General features: G+C 37.5%; 1 protein-coding gene across 22 annotated transcripts in view; it reads right to left on the reverse strand.

The window, feature by feature from the left end:
- Nucleotides 1-22,848, reverse strand: part of CADPS2 (calcium dependent secretion activator 2) — a 423,223-nt gene that overhangs the window by 213,764 nt on the left and 186,611 nt on the right. For all 22 annotated transcript variants that reach the window (XM_045576387.1, XM_036425542.2, XM_036425472.2 and 19 more), the window contains exon 7: nt 15,870-15,981. In XM_045576387.1, coding sequence (XP_045432343.1) covers nt 15,870-15,981 — 112 coding nt within the window. The remainder of the gene's footprint in view (nt 1-15,869; nt 15,982-22,848) is intronic.

A 22,848-nucleotide genomic window follows, 5' to 3' on the forward strand; every position in this document is an offset into this window, starting at 1 on the left:
GACTCTCAGTCAATTTCCACTGCTTGCCACGAAAAGAACTTAAATCAGTACAAATGCTCATTACATTTTCTGCCATGTCAATTCCATCTCATCAAAAGGTAAGGAGAGAGAACCCCGTGGAACATAACTTGTAAGGATTAGGAAAAGGGAAAGAACTCTGTAACTGAGACCAGAGGCCAAGGAAGCAGATGGAAAACAGGGAGGCTGTGGTACACCATATTCATGGTTGGCTGTGTTTCAGGAAGTAGAAACTGGCCAATTGGTCAAGCATAGTCACAGTGAGCAGGCTATTGCTTGGCTTAAAAGAGAAGTCATAAGAGATCTCCAGCAAGAGAAAATTTTAGGTGAGGCCAGACTATGATGGCTTGACGAGGAAATATGAGGAACAGGAGAAGACTTCACTTAATTCTCACATGAGCAAGATTGGGCAAGATGGACAAGATCACCTTCGCTGGAAAGAAGGAACCTTGTGTTCAAAGGCAGGGCAGAATGAGGATTTGACCAGGTAGGTGGAAGGGGTTAAGGAAATGAGAAGGCTGCACTGACGGAGGAGACCACTAAAGAAGTCTAGGAATAGACTGTGAAAGGATGTGTTTAGTTAAGGAGTTTATATGGCATCCCATAACATGCAATCAAAAGATGCTTTTAAGCCAATAAATGAAAATAAAATTTTCAGACTTTTAAGCAAAGAATAATGCCCTTCTACTGAGTTGTGGGAATCATAAGACTCAGTGTGTGGCCAGACATTCTAACATTCACATACGAGGTGAATTGGTATTAAAAATACATCCTTAAAACAGAGTCAGAAGAAACTAAAAATGTCATTAGCTGGAATCCTGTTTCAAACTGTGATTAAAAACCATTTTTGCTGATAAGGGGATATCCTTGAGACACAGGGTATTTTAAGGCAGTGGCCACATGAACATCTCTCCAGATGAGTATAAGTATTTCGATGAGAAACCTTGATTCGGTTTACATCTTTCTCTTTCTCATTCAACTGACAAGAGTTTTTTATAGTTTAGCAAAGATTCAAGTACCTCCTTGAGAGTTAGGACCTTGAGAGAGTGTGTGTTGTGAAAGGAGTAACTGAATGTACTTCATCTCAGTAAATTTTTATTTAGCACACTAGAGGCCCGATGGGCTGCAGCCACATCCCCCGCCCACTGGTCATTTTGGAAGGTCGTTCCGCTGTCCAGTCTAATTAGCATATTAGCTCTTTATAATATAGGATATTATATAGGATATTAAAAACTAGCATATATTTTCTCCACTATCAGAGCCTTCTATTTTCAGTGTGTAGGAAAGATGAATTGGATTATTTTTCTGAGAGAAATCTGCAGCCCTTTTAGTAACATTTTCCAGTGTTCAATACACTTGAGGTTGCTTAAACTACTTCTTTGATTTAATATCAACACTCCCTGTCCTACTTGGTTGAAACCAAGAACACCTGCTCACTCTCACTGACACAATGCTCTTTTGTGTACTGAGAGATTAGCAGTAAGTCTTCTGTCAACCTTATTGTCAGTGGGCTAAATCCAGTCTCCTTTATTTTGAAAGCAGGGAAGAAGCCTGGAATTTACAATATGAAATTGATCAAACTTCCAACCCCTTACTAAATGTTTTCCTGACCTGACAGAACCACACAATGTACACAGGACACTTTTTATGAGGTCTTTTACAAAAAGAAAAAGAAACCGAGTAAAAAAGGAAAAAAGAGGAAGTATTGTCTTCATTAGATACTTTTTTCTGGATTAGCTTATTAAAAGAGATTAAAAGTTTTGTTAGTTGCATGATGGGGACTGAGGAAAGGCCATGGAAAAGAAAAGGAAGGTGTATAAAAATATTCCCAAATCTTTTTGACATCTCTACTTAAAAATGAATCAACATATGAAGGGGCTCTTGGAATGCATTTAGCAGGGTATGCTACTTGAGGGCAGAAGCTATTCTATGGCTCACAGGGTGATTTAAGCCAGTATCTTTAATTAAGCCTTTTTTTTCCACAAGGGTTCCCTTCATATACTATAGTAGACATATTTTTGTTTGCTTTGTTAGTTGGTTGACTGACTGAATAGATGAATATTTAGAGAAAATAGAAATAATAATGCAAATGTAAAATTTTTGTTTCACTGAAGTAAAAAGAGAAAAAGGCCTGTCAGCTGAAGTAATGTCAAAATTTGGAAAATGACATCAGTAAATGCAAGAATTCGGATGCCGTTTACTTACCAGTCTCTAAAAATCTATGAAACTCTCATCTTTCCATTTCTGGACTGTGACAGGTAGAATAAGTTTCCCAAAGATGCCTATGTCCTAATTCCCAGAACCTGTGAATATGTTACTTGACATGAGAGGAACTGAGGTAGCAGATGTAATTAAGGATGCTAATTAGGTGAAGATTATCCTAGATTTTCCCGTTGGGCCCAATCCAACCACCAGGTTCTTAGGTATTGCAAAGGAAGGAAGAAGAGTGAGTGTTGGAATTATTGTGAGAAATACTGAACATTGCTGAGCGTAAGAAACAGAAGGGGGCCATGAACCAAGGAATACTGGCAGCTTCTAGAAGCTGGAAACAATAAAAATTGCATTCTCTCCTAGATCTTACAGAATGGAACACAACCTGCCAACTCCTTAATTTTAGCCCACTGAGATTCATTTTGGACTTCTGATCTCTACGACTGTCAGATAATAAATTTGTATTGTTTTAAGCCACTAGTTTTTAGTAACTTGTTAAAGTTCAATAGGAACTAATACACAAACAATAAAAGCTGAAACTACATCATAAAAGAAAACTAAAAGCTGAGATTTGATAATAAAAAAAACACTAAATTTATCTTTCAGGTATTTCCACTAAATCTATAATTCAAAGATATCTTTACATATCCATTTCTATCATTAGCTTTGTCTGATTACTTTAATGAAAGGTTTTATATGTTTGTATTTGTATGTGAGATGATTTCTCTCACATTCCTAAAGCATTATGCTTGTATTAAATCTTTTGAAAAAAATTTTTTTCTCACTTTGTTTTTTCACATAGTTAAACACTGTTTTGAATTTCCTTATCATGAATCAAAAAAAAAAAATCTGTAAATAGATGAACAATGGTTACTGAATATTTTGGTTACTGGAATGAACACAATCATGCATATATTTCTAACAAATTCCACATACCCAAATGACCAAGAATTATTTCTTCTTTGTCCAAATCTTCCCTTGAAGATTTTGAAAGACATATTCAGATTTGTCATGATGCAATTAAAAGTACTGGCCTTTATCTTTACATATAAGTTTTATTGCTTATAAGGTATCAATTTCATATTTCTCCTTGGATGCAGCATATATTCCATAACAGTTATATCTGTATTTTTCAAGACTTATCTAGATAGGAAAGCCTATTTGTTATCCTTGATTCCCTTCAGCCATAAATTAAGAATAGTAATGACCTTCGTATTTCCTTACCAAGACAGCTTCTATGAGCGCACTGCACAAGTAATTTTATCATGTTTCTTTTTACTACTCGTGTTATAATGCATGGTATTTGCAGAGAACCTTTCAACTGAATGTCTCAGAGTGTTTTTCAAAATTTAAATTAATTTTCATATTATCCTTAAAAGTAGGCTTTACTCCTGTTATGTAAATAACTTGACACTGAAGTTAAATTAATGCCTATAAGAAAAATTACTTCAAGTTAACAACAGACACTTTCAATTTTACATCCCCTCCCTAACCCCACATATTATTCCATTAGCTGTTTAACTAAATTGACATTGTTCTTACTCTTTCTTTGGTCATTAAGTACCATAAGAACTCTTAAAACCAAGTCAATTTTATTTCTGTTATTCCGTAATACATGATGGAAAGATGGAAAGGAGGAAGTTCTGTACAGTATCTAAATTTTAATAACTTCAGCTGCATCCTGAAACTGAAGAACACGAACTAGTCAATTGTATAAAAAAAATGTTTTAGTATTGACTAATTTATGGATAAGCATTTTTATTTATATTAAAAATCAACTATCACCCTGAAAAAGGAAAATGAATTTTTATTCTTCATTTGAAAAAGTAATCTATGAATCTTATAATAATCACAGCCTAACAATTTGCGAAAATGATAAGACTCAGGAAAAACCTTTCAATTTGCAATTATATACATAGCAAACTAGTCAGTAGTCATTTAAATAATGAAAAAGGAAAACAGAAAAAAAGAGTATGAGGTTGAGAAATATTGGTGATACATTTCACATACTCCAAAAAATTGAATGAATTCAGAAAATATGCAATAAGATGGAAGGGTGGTGAGGAATAAAGGTCAGGGCAGAGGGAGAGAAGTTAAGTGACTTGTTCATGGCAGAGCCACAAGAATAAATGTCTTCTAGAAAGAGGTTTCAAGCTTTTTAGTTTGTGATACTCAACAGGCAACTAATTAGAATCTGGTGCCTTTGACCTAAGGACTTTATTTTTTGAACTCATAGATCACATGCTATAAAAAATAGCAGGGAATAAAAGTAGATAGCTTTTAGGTACAGGTGCTAAAAAGTAAAGGTGGATATTTTTTTTTTTAAATTAAATTTATTGGAGTGACATTGGTTAAAAAAATTACATAGGTTTCATGATATTTTTTTAAATATATTTTATTGATTTTGTACAGAGAGGAAGGGAGAGAGATAGAGAGTTAGAAACATCGATGAGAGATAGACACCGATCAGCTGCCTCTTGCACACCCCCTACTGGGGATGTGCCCGCAACCAAGGCACATGCCCTTGACCGGAATCAAACCTGGGACCTTTCAGACCCCAAGCCAACACTCTATCCATTGAGCCAAACCGGTCTTGGTGGTTTCATGATATTTTATATAGAGAAACCCTAAAGATTCCACCAAAAACTAATAGAAGTGATCAATAAGTTCAGTAAAGTAGCAGGATACAAAATAAATATCCAGAAATCAGTTGCATTTTTATACACTAATGATGAACTATCAGACAAGGAACCAATACCATTCACAATTGCTTCAAAAATAATAAAATGCCTAGGAATAAGTTTAACCAAGGATTTTAAAGACACAGAAAATTCAGTGTCTCAGTAAGACACTGAGGAATGAAATTGAGGAAGATGCAAATTAAGTGGAAGCATATACCTTGGTTTACGGGTAGGAAGAATTAGCATGATTAAAATGTCCATACTACCCAAATCAGTCTACAGATTCAACACAATTCCTTTCAAGATACCAATGAAGCATTTCACAGAACTAGAACAAATGTTTCAAAAATTTGAATAGACCCACAAAAGACCCAGAATACAGTAGCAATAGCAATCTTGAGAAAGAAGAACAAATTTGGAGGAATCACTTTATCTGATATCAAACTAAACTACAAGGCCATAGTAATGAAAATAGTATGGAAATGGCATAAAAAACAGACATATAGATCAATGAAACAGAATAGAGAGCCCAAGAATAAATCCATGCCTTATATAGTTGATTAATATTTGACAAAGGAGGCAAACATATACAATAGACTAAAACATAGTCTATTCAATAAAAGGTACTGGGAAAGTTGAACAGTACATGCAAAAAAAAAAAAATGAAACTAGACCACCTTCTTCCACAGCACCCAAAAAATAAACTCAAAATGGATTAAAACTTTAATATTAAGACTGAAAACCGCCAAAACCAGTTTGGCTCAATAGATAGAGCGTCAGCCTGCGGACTGAAAGGTCCCGGGTTCGATTCCAGTCAAGGGCATGTACCTTGGATGCGGGCACATCCCCGGTAGGAGGTGTGCAAGAAGCAGCTGATTGATGACTCTCTCTCATTGATGTTTCTAACTCTCTGTCCCTCTCTCTTCCTCTCTGTAAAAAATCAATAAAATATATATATTTTTTAAAAAAGACTGAAAACCATTAAAATCCTCATGTAAAACATAGACAGTAAAATCTCAGACATCTCTTGTAGCAATATTTTCTCTGATATACCTCCTCAGGCAAGGAAAAATAATCAAATGAGAAAAATCAAACTAACGAGCTTTTGCATAGCAAAGAAACCACTGTCAAAATGAAAAGGCAACCCACTGAACGGGAGAATATATTCCCAATAACACATCTGATAAAAGATGAATATCCAAAATTTATAAAGAACTTATAAAGCTCCAAACAACAACAATAAAAAACAAGCAATCCAATTAAAAAATGGGCAAAAGACCTGAATAGACACTTCTCTAAAGATGGCCATTAGACATATGGGAAGATGCTCAACATCACTAATCATCAGAGAAAAGCAAATTAAAACCACAATGAGATATCACCTCACTCCTGCTAGAATAGCTGTCATCAATAAATCAACAAACGATAAGTGCTGGTGAGGATGTGGAGAAAAGGGAACTCTCATGCACTGTTGGTGGGAATGCAGACTGTGGACTGCCACAGTGGAAAGCAGTATGGAGTTACCCCAAAAATTTAAAAATGAAACTGTCTTATGATCCAGCAATTCCATTTCTGGGAATTTATCGAAGGAAACCCGAAACAGTAGTTTGAAAGAATATATGTACCCTTATATTCATTGGAGCTTTATTTACAATAGCCAATACTTGGAGGCCAGCCCATGTGCCCATCAGTAGATGAGTGGATTAAAAAAAAAGCTGTGGTACATTTACACAAAGGAATACTACCCTGCTGTAAAAGAAAGAAAAATGTACCCTTTGTGACAGCATGGATGGACCAGGAGAAATTATGATAAGTGAAATAAGCCAATTAGAGAAAGACAAATACCATATGATTTCGTTCATATGTGGAATTTAATGAAAAAAACAACAACAAAAACCCTGAACTATGGAGCAAAATAGAGATATTCCTATATAGAATGCAGGCAGACTGCTTTTTGGGGGAGGGTACTGGGTGGAGGGATTGAGCAAAAAAGAAGAAGTGAGAGAACTCATAGACATGGACAACAGTGTGGTGATGGAGGGGAGAGGGGGATGGTGGAGGTGGAAGTGGGCATAGAGGGGATAAATGATGATGAAACAAAATTAAAAAAATAAATTTAAAATCAAGATATTTTAAATATAAAGAAACAAATCAATTATAGGATGGAAAGAGATATAGGCTTGACACTAGTTAAAAGAAAACTGTGGGGTGGCTAAGATAAAGTAGATTTTTAAAGTCAAGTATATTATCAGGGAGCAGGAAGGTCATTTCACAATGAAAAAGCAGTCAATTAATGAAGAGGAAATACTGGTCCTAAATATTTATGCACCTGATTGCTGGAAGCTAATTCCAACATGTCATAAATGCAAGAAGTTTCACCAAAAATGGGTCAAATATGTAAATGCAAAAATCTAAAACTATAAAGCTTCAAGAAAACAAAGGACAATTCTGACTTTGAGTCAGGCAAAGATGTCTTAGATATGGCACCAAAAGCACAAGCCATGGAAAAAACAAACACCCAAAAACTCACAAATTGGACTTTAAAGTTTAAAGAAAAGTTCTGCTCTTTGAAACACACTGTTAACAAAATGAAAAAAACAAGCTGAGGACTAGGAGAAAAAACTATTTAAAAACTGTACATCTAATAAAGGATATGTAAACAATATATTATGGTCTTTCCAAACTTAAGAATAAGTAAAACTCGGGGGAAATGTGTGAACAGATTTTTCAATAAAGATGTACAGCTGAAAGTAAGCATGCAAAAATATGTTCAAAATGGTCAGTACAGTACCAGCTGATGAAGAAGGAAACATTAAAATCATAAAGAAACATTGCAACACACCTATTAGAAACAAAGGATTAATTAGTACAGAATGTATGTCTAACATTTGTTCTATCGACTGTGCTGAGGAAATTGAAATATCAACTTCTACGATAATCACCCACACAGACCCACCAGGGAGGATGCCTATTCATAACTTGCTCACCCTCCTTTAGTGGTGAGAAAGTTAGGAAAATGCATCCTCCACCTCTGCCTTGAGGATGGTGGCCAACTCTCTCTGAGGAACTGATGGAGGTTGTCAAGGTCTCCTTTCCTTCAAAGTCAGACTTATTATAGAATGATAAGTAGCCTCCTCTAACACTTCACAGCATCTTACTAACGAGCCAGACATAATTAATTGCCACTAGAAAAAATACTTCAAAAAATACATACATCATGTATGAATTATCTCTGACCCTTCACATGGGTGGCTTTGTTTCTTGTCACCCACATGGCTTCTGAGATATGGCAACAAACTCTTGTCAGAAATGGCTACATAAAAGGATCAGAGGAAGGAGACCTTTTTTGTGATTTTCCCTTTCAGAAACGTTATACGACTTGCTAGAACTACAAAAATAAAAGTCTACTGTGTGTGGCAAGCTAAATGAGACTTAAATGAAATGCAAATGAATTTCCATTCTGTTTTGCAGCAAATGATATTAATTTACTGACTAAACTGGCAGTCATCTAGTGTTGGCTATTTCAATGAAATTAGATATTTTGCTTTAAAATTGAAGAAAAACACCTATGATTTTGCTATTCTAATGCTTTTTTGATTTGTGTGTAGATAAATAACATTCATAAAATGCTGAAAACTTTTATTAAATCCTCAAATATAAGCTTTGTCTGTTTGAGTTAAGTTACCTGAGCTCTTAAATTAAGTTACCTAAAATTTTTATGAATTTAACCGTTTCATTATCTGTGAAAAATTAGGATGGTTAATTCTTTAATAATAGATCTTACCTATTATCTTATATGTTGAAATTAGAAATTCTATAATGACTGCCTATATAAACAGGCAATCAGATACATGTTTTCAACTCAATGGCTCCTACACAATTATATGTATGGGGTATTCAGTTAAATATGCTGAATTTGGGTAAAGTAATTCACATACTCCTAAAATGTTTTTTAAAAAAATGAGAATTATTTTATAGAGAATTCAACTTCACTAGAACCATATAAATAAGAAAAACTAAAAAGACATAGTTCAGAAACACAAGAGGGGGGAAAAAAAGAAAATCAGATTGGCCAGTGAATTAGACGTTCTAAGATAAGTTTCTCAAACCTCCCAAGAAGACAAATATTTGAACACTCCACTATATTACTTCTCTCTGGTCAAGTTTCAGAAACAAAATCATGCTTATTCTGATAACTCCTCAGATGACTCTCATCTCATGATTAATAAAGCAAACAGAAGAAACAGCTTGATGAAAAAGGCAAAGATATGGGCTAACTATTACTTACTAAATTAAGATGTAACAAGCTGCTGGAAAGATAACAGTTCATTTTAATGGAACAATAAATTCAGCAAGGCTAATTTATCTTAACATTAAAAATGTATCTGAAATTAACCACTACCTGCTGCCTCCAGATAGTATGTAATTTGTAAAAGAAGCATAATGAATGTCCCTGTCAATTATTAGGCAAGAATATCTCCAGGTTAAGATATGCTGAATAGAAGTATAGGTTTTCAAAAAGAAAAAGACAAGCAAAATACCTAAAATGAAAGCCTTAGCTTCATGAATATTACTACTGTACTTAGAGGTGAACAAACTTTTAGCTTTTTGCTATCTTGAAATATTATTTAATCAAATGAGAAAAAAGTGTATGTTCTGGCTCCTCTGTACTGTTAAAAAAAAAAAAAAAATCTCTGATCTGCAAGCTTCTCCATCCTCAGGAAGGCAGAAGAATAGTCTCCTTCTGGGTATGCTGAGGTGGTACCAAGGCCATGAACTCAGAGTGTATGAGACAACAGCTTATTTTTTCTAATAACTGGCAGAAAGAATGTCTTCACAGCAACACTTTTAAAAGTAAAAAGTTATTTGGAAAGAAATTTCAAAAATTCATTTTGTATTCAAGAACACCTTTTGGCAAGTTGGGGTGTACAACTCATTCTGAGATTCTAAATGGAAATTGCCTTGCCCACAAATAGATGCCCTGTGGGATCCTTATTTAAATTTTGTATGGCTATGTTAGTATGGTTAAACTTGCTTTTCAAGGTTTCCGGGACAAAATTATCTTGATTATGATAAACTTTAGAATTTTGGATGCTTGACTGGTCAACTGCTTACCTGATAAGACAACCTCATAATATAAAACATTTCCTGTTCTGCCTCTAGGTATTCCCTTAGTACTTGGTGAAGGGTTGGCGACTAATTCAGGTGAAAAATCTCCATATGCACCTCCATTTCCATAAATAAGTATTGGCATCTGCCATCAACAGACAAAATCTGCATGTCAAGCCCTTGCCAAAAAACACAACCTTCCATAGCCGAGGCCTAATTTTGAGCTACCATTTCACAAAACTATATGCTATGATAGGTTTATTCTTTTTTTAATTTAAAAATTAAAAAAAAATCTTTATTGTTCAGATTATTACAAATGTTCCACTTTCCCTCCCCCCCCCCCAATTGCTCCCCTCCACCAGGTTCCCACCCCACCCTCTGCCCTTTCCCCATCCCCCACTGTCCTCATCCATAGGTGCACAGATTTTGTTCTGGCTCTTCCCACACCCCCCACTCCCCTTTTCCCCGAGAATCATCAGTTCACTCCCCTTCCATACCTCTGATTCTATTATATTCACCAGTTAATATTGTTCATCAGGTTTTTTAATTCCCTTGGCTTTTAGTTTCACTTGTTGATAGTAACGTATTTGTTGATCATAATTTTTATCTTTATCTTCTTCCTCTTCCTAAAGAACCACCTTTCAGCAATTCATATAATTCTGGTTTGGTGGTGATGAACTCCTTTAGCTTTTTTTTTTTTTATTTGTGAAGCTCTTTATCTGCCTTCGATTCTGAGTGATAGCTTTGCTGGGTAGAGTATTTTTGGCTATAGGTTCTTACTATTCATCACCTTGAATATTTATTGCCATTCCCATCTGGCCTGCATGGTTTCTGTTGAGAAATCAGCTGACAAACGTATGGGTGCTCCTTTATAGGTAACTACCTGCTTTTCTCTTGCTGCTTTTAATATTCTCTCTTTGTCTTTTGCTCTTGGAATTTTAATTATGATGTGTCTTGGTGTGGTCCTCTTTGGATTCCTTTTGTTTGGGGTTCTGTATGCTTCCTGGACTTGTAAGTCTAATTCTTTCCCCAGGTGGGGGAAGTTTTCTGTCACTATTTCTTCCAGTATGTTCTCAGTATTTTGCTCTCTCTCTTCTTCTGGGAGTATCATAATTCTGATGTTGGTTCGTTTGAAATTGTTCCAGAAGTTTCTTACACTATCTTCAACTTTCTGGATTCTCTTCTCTTCTTGCTTCTGTGGAGGAGTGTCCTCTGGCTCTTTATGTTCCAAATCTTTGACTTGGTTCCTTTGATCTTCCATTCTGTTTTTAGGACTCTGTATGTATTTTTTATTTCAGACAATGTATTCTTTATTTCTAGTTGATACCTTTTGATATCCTCATAGGTCTCGTTTATTTTATCGGCCTTTTCTAGGAAATTCTTGAAAAACCTTATAAGTGTGGTTTTGAACTCTATATCCAGTTGCTTCTTGTCCTCTATTTCTTTTCTTTGTGATCTGTTTCCTTGTCTAGGCATTTTCACAGCTTCCCTGAATTGGTAGGGTAACTTTGTGTGCTAAGGTGTCTTATATGGTTCAGTGAGTCAGCCTCCCAGTTACCTGAGGTGGACAGTCTTGGTGTAGCCCTTTGTGGGCTGTGTGTGCAGTCTTCTTGTTAAGCCTTGCTTGTTGTTGGTATCATTGGGAAGTGCTGATCTCCAAGCCAATTGGCTATGAGGATCAGAAGTGTCTCAGCTAGGAGGGTTTCTGTATTCTGCTTGGAAGGGGCTCAGTCTCAGGGTAGCACAGACAAGCTTTGTTGAAGATTGGTTGCAGGTGCACGCACCTCTTTGGTATAGGGCAGACAAGCTTTGGATTCCTGTCTGTACCTCCCTAGGAGAGTCTTATTCATGGCAAAGGAGAAAGCTAGCCACTGGAAGGGCTTCTGCACTGCGCTTGGATGGGGCGGAGTCTTGGTTGGTGCAGACAAACTTTGGTCAGCCCCACTCTTCCAGGGCCTGGTTTCTGAGTCCTACAGTAATGGCCGCTGGCTTCACATACCTACAGAAATCTCTGCCCATTGCCTGACAGTCTGGCCTCTCCCTGTCTGGGGCTGTCTATCAGAGCAATAGGGTGCTTCTGTTTTCCTCCCGAACAAGAAAGCCAGCCACGCGTTAGCTGTCTGCCCACTCCGTCTGCAGGGAGTAAGCCAGTAGCGAACACGGCCCTGCCCGCCCTCTCTGCGCTCCGCAAGCAAGCCAGCAGCGAAGTTTGGCAGCCACCTTTTCGTGCGCGCAGTTCTCCGCACCTTCACAGTTCCTGAGGTTCAGTGTGCCTTCTCTCTCCTTCCCAGATGGCAGAACCTCCTCTCAGCCAGCTGTCCGGTGCTTCAGGGTGATGTTTCCCCTTTTTTCCAGTTCTAAATTCAAATTTGTTGTGGTAGGCTGCATTCCGGTGTCTACCCTATGCCGCCATCTTGGTTTCTCCTGATAGGTTTATTCTTATCCTTATTAATTACCAGTTCTAAACCCTAGCTACAGATTAGTATCAATGTGCAGCAATTCTCAACCCTACATGTGCATTAGTATCTCCTGAGAAGTGCTAAAATACTCCTTCCTGAGTTCACCCCAATCCAACTAAAATACAAGTGTGGGCCCAGAACTTGCTTCTTTTCCAATATTCCCAATGCAGTCCTTATCTGCCCACAGAGCTGAGAAGCACTCACAGGAATAAAAAGATGCTGGCAGCCATGGAGAACCCTAGTAAGATTCAAATCATTGTATGAAATGATGTAAAATATATTAAGTGGCTAAGTATAAAATGACTTTAGCTTAAATAGTATCTGGTTCCTGCTTTAAGTCAAATTAAATTGGCCCACACCCACAATATGATTTTCAAAACACTGTCATATTTCCACATTTTATCAGGTGTCGTGTTCTGTAATTGTTTTAGAATGCAGACTTTGGAGTCAAGTAAGCTGAGTTCCAATCCTGACTCTTGCACTTATAGAGTAATCTTAACCTCTCCAATTCTCATTTTCCTTATCTAAACACTAGAGGCCTAGTGCACAAAATGTGTACACTTGTTGGGGGGGGGGGGGCAGGAGTCCCTTAGCCCAGCCTGTGCCCTCTCACAGTCTGGGAGCCTTCAGGGGATGTTCAACTGCTGCAGAGGTGAGAGAGGCTCCCACCACTGCCATTGCACTCGCCAGCCATGAGACTGGCTTCTGGCTGAGTGGTGCTCCCCCTCTGAGAGCACACTGATGAAAAGGGGGCAGCTCCTATGTTGAGTAAGATTGGGCCAAAACCCAAGGGGTTCCGGATTGCAAGGGGCGCAGGCCAGGCCTAGGGACCCCATTGGTGCATGATTGGGACCAGGGAGGGATGTGGGAGGTTGGCCAGCCAGGGAGGGAGGACTCCAAGATGTGTCCAGACCATCTAGCCTAGTCCCAATCAGTCAGACCCCAGCAGAAAGCTAACCTACCTGTTGGAGTGTCTGCACCCTGGTGGTCAGTACACATCATAGTGAGTGGTTGAGCAGCCTTAGCATATAATTAGCATATTACACTTTGATTGGTTGCATGGATGACCAGACAACCAGACACTTAGCACATTAGGCTTTTATTATATAGGATGGAATGTTACTACCAGCCTTAAAGAGGATTAAATGGGATTCAGTTTCAATGGTAAGCAGTAATGATAATTGGTAAACCAACACAATGATAGAGAACTGGAACTAGCAATGACAACAGAGTTTTTATTTCCCCTTGCTCAATTTACAGACAAGGGGTCGAGATCCAGAGAAGCAATACTTCCAGATGACAGTTAAAAGCTGAGTGGAGTGGCCAAAGCCGGTTTGTCTCAGTGGTAGAGCTTAGGTCTGTGGACTGGAAAGTTCCCAAGTTTGATTCTGTCAAAGGCATGTAAATTGGTTGTGGGCACATCCCTGGTAGGGGGTGTGCAAGAGGCAGCTGGTCAATGTTTCTCTCTCATCAACATTTCTATCTCTCTATCTCTCTCCCTTCTTCTCTATAAAAAAATCAATAAAATATATTTTTTAAAAAGAAAAAAAAAAGAAAAGCTGAGTTGAGTGAAACTTCCTCAGTAGGGAAAAACTGATTAAATAAGTCTGTTAGTTGCTCAGGTGAAAACAATTATCTGATATATTTGCTGACTAAAATCCCCATGACTAAACTTGCAATTTCTTTATTAATTTTCACTTGGTAGAATATTAATAAGAAGTTTTATTTATTGCATTGAGTGACTTTTGACACAGCAATCAGACATATACCTTTGCTGGAATATATTCTAAGGACAAAAAAATTCTGCAAAGAAATGCTGACCTTTACTTTGTAAGCTTGTTATTGGCTCTGGTACTGTTGTGGTTTTTCTGAAAGGATTTTGTATGAATTTTAAGACAGAAAATGAGTACGTATATCTATGTTGTGGGGAACCAGTAAACTCATTGATATACAGAACTGATGATTCAGATTGTTGGTTTCTAAATCCCATCATTAGTAAAAGGAACCAGTGCTGATTATAGGCTGAGGACAGGGAGGGTATAGATTGAGTCTGTTAAGTGCCAGAAAACAAAGACTAATGAAACCATGCTTAATTACCATCAATATCAAAATAATCTGCCACTATCTGACTCCAGCTATGATACAATTAAAACAAAAACAAAAAGCACAAAACATCACAATGGTAGTGCTTTTCCCAAAAATGTTAACCTGAATCTAATGATGCAAAATTATTAATAAAACAAGTCCTGAATAAAAAACACTCTACAAAATTAGTTCAAACACTTCAAAAATTTTATCATCATGGGAAAAAAAAAGAGATAGAGGCTGGCATTATAAAGAAGACTAAATAGTCATAACGTCCAATGCAATACATGGCGTGACCCTAACTGACTGTAATCTGAATGAGAAGGAATCCAGCTTTTCTAGAAAGCTGGGATAATTAGAGAACTCTGAATGTTGACTAGCACATACTATTGAATAAATATTAAATTTCCTAGGTGTGATAAAGGAATTGAAGTGTCAGAAAATACTTATTTCTTAGAATATATATGGTAAAGTGTTTTTGAAAAAATATTTTAATAACATTTAATTTTAAATCCTTATTTCTTATAAATCTTTTTAAAACCAAGCTCTGCATTCTGAAATAATTTTTTTCAGAAAAGTTGTAAAAATGATATTGAAAGTTCTGGTATACCTCTGACAATTTCCCCCCTAATTAATAGCATACGACATGGTACATTTGCTTCTTGTTTTGTTTTGTTTTTTTTTACACATATATTTATTATTTTCATTCTTTGTTGTTGTTGTTAATCCTCACCCAAGGATATTTTTCCATTGATTTTTTTGAGAGAGTAGAAGGGAGGGGGAGAGACAGATACATCAATTAGTTGCCTCCCATACAAGCTCCAACCAGGTCGGGGGATCAAGCTTGCAACTGAGATATGTGCCCTTGATGCAATTTAATCTGTGACCCTTCAGTCTGCAGGCCGATGCTCTAACCACTCAGCAAACTGGTGAGAGTGAGATAAAAGAGAGAAATGCATTTAAGAGAGCTATGTAATTAGTCTAACTGTAATAAATATAAAAAGCAGATTACTTAAAATACGAAGATGATGTCTTTAACCCAGGGACAGAAATGTTTGAATGAGCATGGCCTTTTACCAAGAAGAATAGGTCGGCCTGTAGAGGGCATGTGTGAGAAGAATGAGCCCAGTCAGTGACTATGATCTTATATGTACCCCTTACACACCCAAAGCCTATCACAACACTATGTTATTAACAATTAAGTTTAATAAATCAGAGCTGCAAGCTGGGCTCCTGGAGGACGACTCTGAATGAAAAGAAGTTAAAATTGTGTGACCTCGGACACGCAGAGCTGATGGCAACTCACCCTTCCCAGCTCCTTGTCTTCGAGGGCCAGGACGCCAGTGCTCTCCGTGAAGAGCTTCACTTTGACCACAGGCCTGGGATGGGTGGTGGTGAAATCGCCTTGAGTTCCCCATCTGCAGAGAAGGAAAACAATTTCCTCTGAAACGCACCATTATTCACCCCCCCTCCCCCCCCCCAGATAAATGTGCCTCCTTACAAGACACATTAAGCATGACAAATCTTTGGCGGCTCAATGAGATTTTTATCTTAGCCTTTGTGTCTGACAGATGGCTCAATCAAGAAGGAAAATAACAATAAGCTTCACAGCTTGTAATAATTATTCAGCCGTCCCGAAAATTAGTACACAACAATACAAAACTAGAATTTAGGTGAAGGTACAGCAGAGCAGATGCAGCTATAAAAATCTAGTATTTGGTTAATCCAACACCATTATTTATGTATGTGGGGGGGAAGAGGGGGGGGAGGAAGGAGGGGTGTGAAGGGGTAAATGCTAAGGGCTTGTTCAGGTTAGAGGCTGTCTCCCAGAAGAGTGTTTTTGATAGTGAGGATTCTGCCCCATCTCTTCTTGAGAAGTCTTGACTAGATATTTTATTTATATTTTAGAAAGTGAAGCTAATTATCTCAAGCCTATTACTTTACCTGATTTTTTAAAGCTCTGGTCAAAGAGAAAGAAATAAGCAACACAAAAATGAGTGTTTTTCTGTTAATTTCCCAGTACAGTTTCCTGAGAACGGGATAAGTGTGCCAACAGCTGTCTTTTCAAATCATCATCATAAAAAAATATGTTTTCTTGGCTTATCTTTTAATTAATAGCATTTCATCTTCACCATACACCAATTCATTCTAGAATATTTACAAACTTAACTGGCACATAGCTAATATTAAAAAAAAATGTCTTATCAATAACTCTCAGAGATCACAGGCATGAAGTTCGGTGCAGCAAGAAGAAAATGCCATTGAGAAAAATATACATAAGAGAAAGAAAAAGTAAGATTTAACAAAGAAAGCTTTCGGTTAAAATAAGACATCTTAAAAAAGTATCAATTGTGTTGTTTATATGGTTTTAAAAAAAATAATTTAACATTTTTATGGAACTACCTAAATTTATTTTATAAACCTTATTCAGAAAGCTAGAGAAACACAGAAAACTGAGTATAATAAAACTTTAACAAATAATTGCAATGACTTCCCTTCCAATGCAGTTATACCACAATATGTGTACAGTAAACCTGAGGCCATTTCAATGACTGAAAAAACTAGCATCCAGATACAGTTTGATGTTTTTCAACTAGCATCAGGTGCCAGAGGAAAAAAAGAGATTCCATTAGAATGGGAAAGCAGCTTAATTTCCACATTAGACTTCTAGAAAGGAGTTAGCAAAGATTATTTTGCCATTTCACAGAATTAAGATGATCTGCAAAAAGTAGAGCTACATAAGAGTAAAAATAAATTTCTCAATTTAGTGTTTAGAATCTGAAGCCTTGAATATAGCCAGGCAATCTAGATGAAACTCAAGTAGATTCCCATGACATATCCTATGTCTTTGGTATTATGTGGTGAAATCATATCTATATCTATATCTATATATCTATATCCATATCTATATCTATGTCTATATCTATGTCTATATCTATATCTATATCTATATCTATATATATATCTATATATATATATATATATATATATATATATATATATCCAAAATGTGTGTGCGCGCACGCGGGCATGCACATTCGCATGCACGTGCACATCTTTCCATGAGTACTTGAAGGGGAAAATGTATTCTCCACTGTGAGTACAATGTTGTATGTATGGCCAGCCATAAGATCAGGCTTGTTAACTCTGCTGTTTCTCTATCTACTTTATCCTTACTGATTTTTGGTGTCCTTTATATAGCAAGGTAGAACTATTACAATCTCCCATCAAGAGAGATTTTATTAATTTCCCTTTATACTTTTTTCAACTTTTGTTGTCTATTTGGTGATGTAAAAATGTTCAATAGCAACCCTGTTCTTTGCATATAAACTGTTTTCCCTTTTCCAACCCCAGGGCCATGGTTATTTTTCAATAACTGGACCTGTGTAAAATTAAAGAACTAACACTATACTAGGAAGGTTGAAATTAGAGTCATTATGTCAGAGTTACAGACCAGCTTAGGGAAGTCACACAAATAACCTAATCAACACATTGCAAATATAGGCAGTAATTTATTAGAATTTATTAGGAGTTGGCTAAAATTTACAGGAAGTCATCAGTAATGTAGGACCTGGAAGGGCATCCAGGATATCCATTCCCCAAACCAATATGCCAATGAAGGCAGGAAACAGGTGCATATCACAGGACCCAGGAGGTACTCTTAATAGTCTATCTACCTACAAGGTCTGGAACCTCTGAGTCAAGAGCATGCAATACGAATGGCCAGTTCCTGTGGGGAAGGCCTCAGCCATGTGCTTTCAGATGGGGAGATGTTAGGCACAGGTACTGGCAGATCCTAGCTGAATAGACTAAGCTTTTACTGACATTTGACAAAAATGTGCAGCTTTAAAGGGGCACATACACTGAGTGGCCAGATTATGATGATCTCTGAACGCATAATAATCTGACCACTCAGAGAGAGAGAGAAAGAGAGAGAGAGAGAGAGAGAGAGAGAGAGAGAGAGAGAGAGAGAGAGAGAGAGAGAGAGAGAGAGAAGGGGGGAGGGTGTATTTTAGAGATTTTAGAGGACCAATGCATGAATTTGTGTCTGGGTGGGGTCTGGCCAGCCTGGCCAGGGGGAGGGGACATGGGCAGTTGGCCGACCTGCCTGCTGGTTGAACTCCTGGTCAAGGGGACAATTTGCATATTTGCCTTTTATTATATAGGATATACACTGAGTGGCCAGATTATTATGTATTAGGAGATCATAATAATCTGACTACTCAGTGTAAATATAAATATAGTGGCAATTAACAGTCTATGTAAACCTTCCAGGCTATAAACTTAAACTGACACCACTTTGACAGTTTCTCCTACGAAAAATAAAAGTTAAAATGTACAGTTGTAAAATGCTTGTGAATTCTACAATGAATGAGTTAAAAGGCCAAAGCCCTTTCTCCCTCCACCGCCCAAAAAAGGCAAGGAAAGGAGGGAAGAAGATGACATGTCTATTTTCAGGATCCGCCACCATCTTTCCTTCTTTTCTACCTAATTGGCATGTTTACACACGTTTAGGAATTCATGCCAGCAATTATCTTCCTACTCTTTTCTCTGTATTATGTGATAAAAGAATGCATTACCCTTGCTGTCAATTTTCTTTGACTCAAAATACAGTCGCCTTTCTCTAGTTCTATCTATGTCTTATTTATGAGGGTTCAGACTTCCACTATAAATCTTCAGATGAATAAAATATCTACTAAGTACCTTGATGAGGACAGCAGGACTTCCTGGCTATGACAACCCAGGGTAGTTCATATGCCAACTGAAGTAACTGATGCTAATTATGTGTTGGATTAAATAAAGTATACCGGACATTTGTATCAGGAGCCAAAATGTATGTTCATGTCTATTGATCCAGTAAGACCATATCTAGGAATTTATCCTAACAAAATAATCCCAAGTATTGGAAAGACGGTAAGCAGGAACATATTCATAGTAGCATTGTGTATAACAGCAAAAGCAAGCAACTGATAGTAAGGGAATGATTATGTAAATTATGTGGCATACAATGGAATATTTTGCTGCTACTTATGATGGCTATAAAGGGGAGGTGAAACCATATGTGATGTAACATGAAAAAAATAAAGAGGGAACAAAGCTGAATGTGGACCTTTTGTTCTAAAAAAAAAAAAAAAAAAAAGCCGTTAATCTTGCCAGCAACCACAGTATCTATCGTCTTGGAACATATATTCTAATTCAAGATTAGATATGATAATTTTATTATTATACACAGTAATATACCTCCCACTCTGGCCTTGCATTCTATTTTGTTCCCGTTAGCAGTTCATTTTCTTTCATCACTGCTCCTTCACCAACACACATCCTATCTAGCAAACCTATCTAATAAAAGAGTAATATGCAAATTGACCATACCTCACCTACACTGACCAGCCATGCCCACCAGCCACACCCATCAGCCAATCAGGAGCAAATATGCAAATAAAGCCAACCAAGATGGCTTTGGCCACAGAGAATAGGAGGGAGGTTTGGGTTTCCCCGGTAATGTAGAAACCCAAGCTTTTTGCCTGCCCTTGCTGGCCCAGGCCTCTACTTGATGCTACAAAGTTTCAAAAATAGAAGATAAATAAATTCCAACAAAAATGGTGGCAGCCATGGAGCTGGAAAGAATAGGAGGCTAGGGTTGCTCCCAGCAATGGAGGAAGCCAAGCTTTCCGCACACCCTAGCAGACCAGGCCTCTGCTTAAGGCTACAAAGTTTCAATTATAGAAGATAAATAAATGGCAACAGAAATGGCTATAGCCATGGAGCGAGCAGGAGTCTTGGCACCGCTCCAGGCTACAAAGTTTCAATTGTAGAAGATAAATAAACCCCAGATACCAGAGCCTCCTCTTTGGTCGCCAGGGGGTGTGGCCGGTCTGCAAACCACTACAAGCCCCTTACCTAGGCTGCCCCATGCCCCAGGGAACCCCCACCCTGATCCAGGACACCCTTCAGGGCAAACCAGTTGTCCCCCACCCATGAACCAGGCCTCTATCCTATCTAATAAAAGAGTAATATGTAGCTTGACCATCACTTCAACACACAAGATGGCTGCCCCCAGGTGGTCAAAGATCCTGCCCCTATGTGGACACAAGATGGCCACCACAAGATGGCCAGCAGGGGAGGGCAGTTGGGAAATACCAGGCCTGCATAGGAGGGCAGTTGTGGGTGATCAGGCAAGCAAGGGACGGCAGTTGGGAGGCACCAGGCCTGCAAAAGAGGGCAGTTGGGGGTGATCAACCCTGCAGGGGAGGGCAGTTAGGGGTGACCAGGCCAACAGAGGAGAGAAGTTGAGGGCAAACAGGCTGGCAGGGAGTAGTTAGACATTAATCAGGCTGGCATGGGAGTAGTTAGGGGGTGATCAGGCTGGCAGGCAGAAGCGGTTAGGGGCAATCAGGTGGGGAGGCAGGTGAGCAGTTGGGAGCCAGCAGTCCTGGATTGTGAGAGGGATGTCCGACTGCCCATTTACACAATCCCAGCTGGGCTGAGGGACACCCTCCCACCCCATGCACGAATTTCGTGCACCAGGCCTCTAGTTAGATGTAATACAAAAATTTAGAGCTATCATACGACCCAGCATTCCATCTCCTAAGTATATACCTGAAAAACTCGAAAACATGTATTTGTAAAGATATATGCACCCCTATATTTACTACAGCATTATTCACAGTGTCCCAAATATGGAAATAACCAAAGTGTCCCAATATAGAGGACTGGATAAAGAAGATGTGGTCCATATACAAAATGGAATACTACTCAGCCATAAGAAAGGATAAAATCCTGCCATTTGCAACAACATGGATAGACCCTGAGAACATTATACTAAGTGAAATACATCAGTCAGGAAAAGCTAAGAACCCTATGATTCCACTCATATGTGGGACATAAAACTGCCACTCATGGACACAAACAGCAATCTGGTGGTTGCCAGAGGGAAGGGGGAGGATAAAGAGGGCCTCATATAAGGTGACAAGAGAAGACTGGACTTTGGGCGATGGGCACATGGTGCCATAAACAGATCTTGTAACACAGAAACCCACACCTGAAACCTGTATGATCATATTAACCAATGCCACTCCAATAAATATAATTTAATTTTTTAAATAAAAGAATTATATACAATTAAGATTATGATGCTGTAATTATTTTTACAAATAATCCAACTACAGATAAATTATTTTCATAATTTAGGCATTTTAAGGACTAACATGATAAAATATTCCCCCAAAATATGTGTTTCAATAAAAGCTTTGGTTCATAACTTAAATACCCAAAGCACCAGATGTTTGGTTGCACTGATTTAGATGTTCTCTTGGGAAAGTAAAAAATCTTTCCAGGTTTTCTGCAATCCTTTTCAAATAGGTTCAAGGTCTCTTTCTGCTGTCCTATAAAGGATTTGCCCAAGAAAATGAGTTGGATTCACCCAACTCAAGGATTGTTTTGAGTTATCTTGAATTAATTGTGTTTGCTAACAAATTCAATGGGCACACTTCACTAGCTCTTTAAGAGGAACTAAGAGGTGAGTGTCTTCTTGGGAACTGGATGCCAGGGGGTCATAGCTGAGGGCACACAGCTATGTCCCTGCTCCTGCAGCTACCTTTTTGCAGTTGAGCTTTAACACATTTCAGTTACATAAAGAAAGCTTGTGAAGGGTGACCACTAAAACTCCATGATGGCAGAGATGTGTAGTCCAGCCTATATGAGTACATATATTCTCATGTGTGTGTATCCAATGTATATTATTTATTCTAAATTAATGGGATAGTCTAATTGTTCTATAACATGTTTTTGTATAACATTATATACTGTTCCTCTTTATGTATCAGTACATGGATGTACATAATTCTAAGACTGTATGCCTATACCGTGATTTAGTCTACCCTCCTCTGCTGAGGACCCTTAGGTTATTTTCAATTTTAACTAGTAAAAAAATGCTGCAGAAGATATCCTTCTGTCAATTCAATAGTTTTTACATGAATATTGAGAAAAACAAAAGAACAAGCATAGGATTCTAAGATAGCTCAAGATTTTAAACTGTTCTGAAATGTGAAAGGTTATCCTAAGTAACCAAAAAGGTTGAGTCATAAGAAATGTTCCTATGGGGGGAAAAAATTACCACAAATAGCCAATTTTTAAAATTCATTACGATACAAAAGCCAAGGTTTGCTAGAATGTCAAGATTTTACTGTGAACAAACATCTTCAATCTCAATTCTAATAATCTGTAGAACAAATTTAAACTTTCTTTAAAATATATTAAATATATTATTAAATAAAATTTCTATA

Source organism: Pipistrellus kuhlii, unplaced genomic scaffold, assembly GCF_014108245.1.
Source record: "Pipistrellus kuhlii isolate mPipKuh1 unplaced genomic scaffold, mPipKuh1.p scaffold_m20_p_10, whole genome shotgun sequence".
Lineage (NCBI taxonomy): Eukaryota > Metazoa > Chordata > Mammalia > Chiroptera > Vespertilionidae > Pipistrellus > Pipistrellus kuhlii.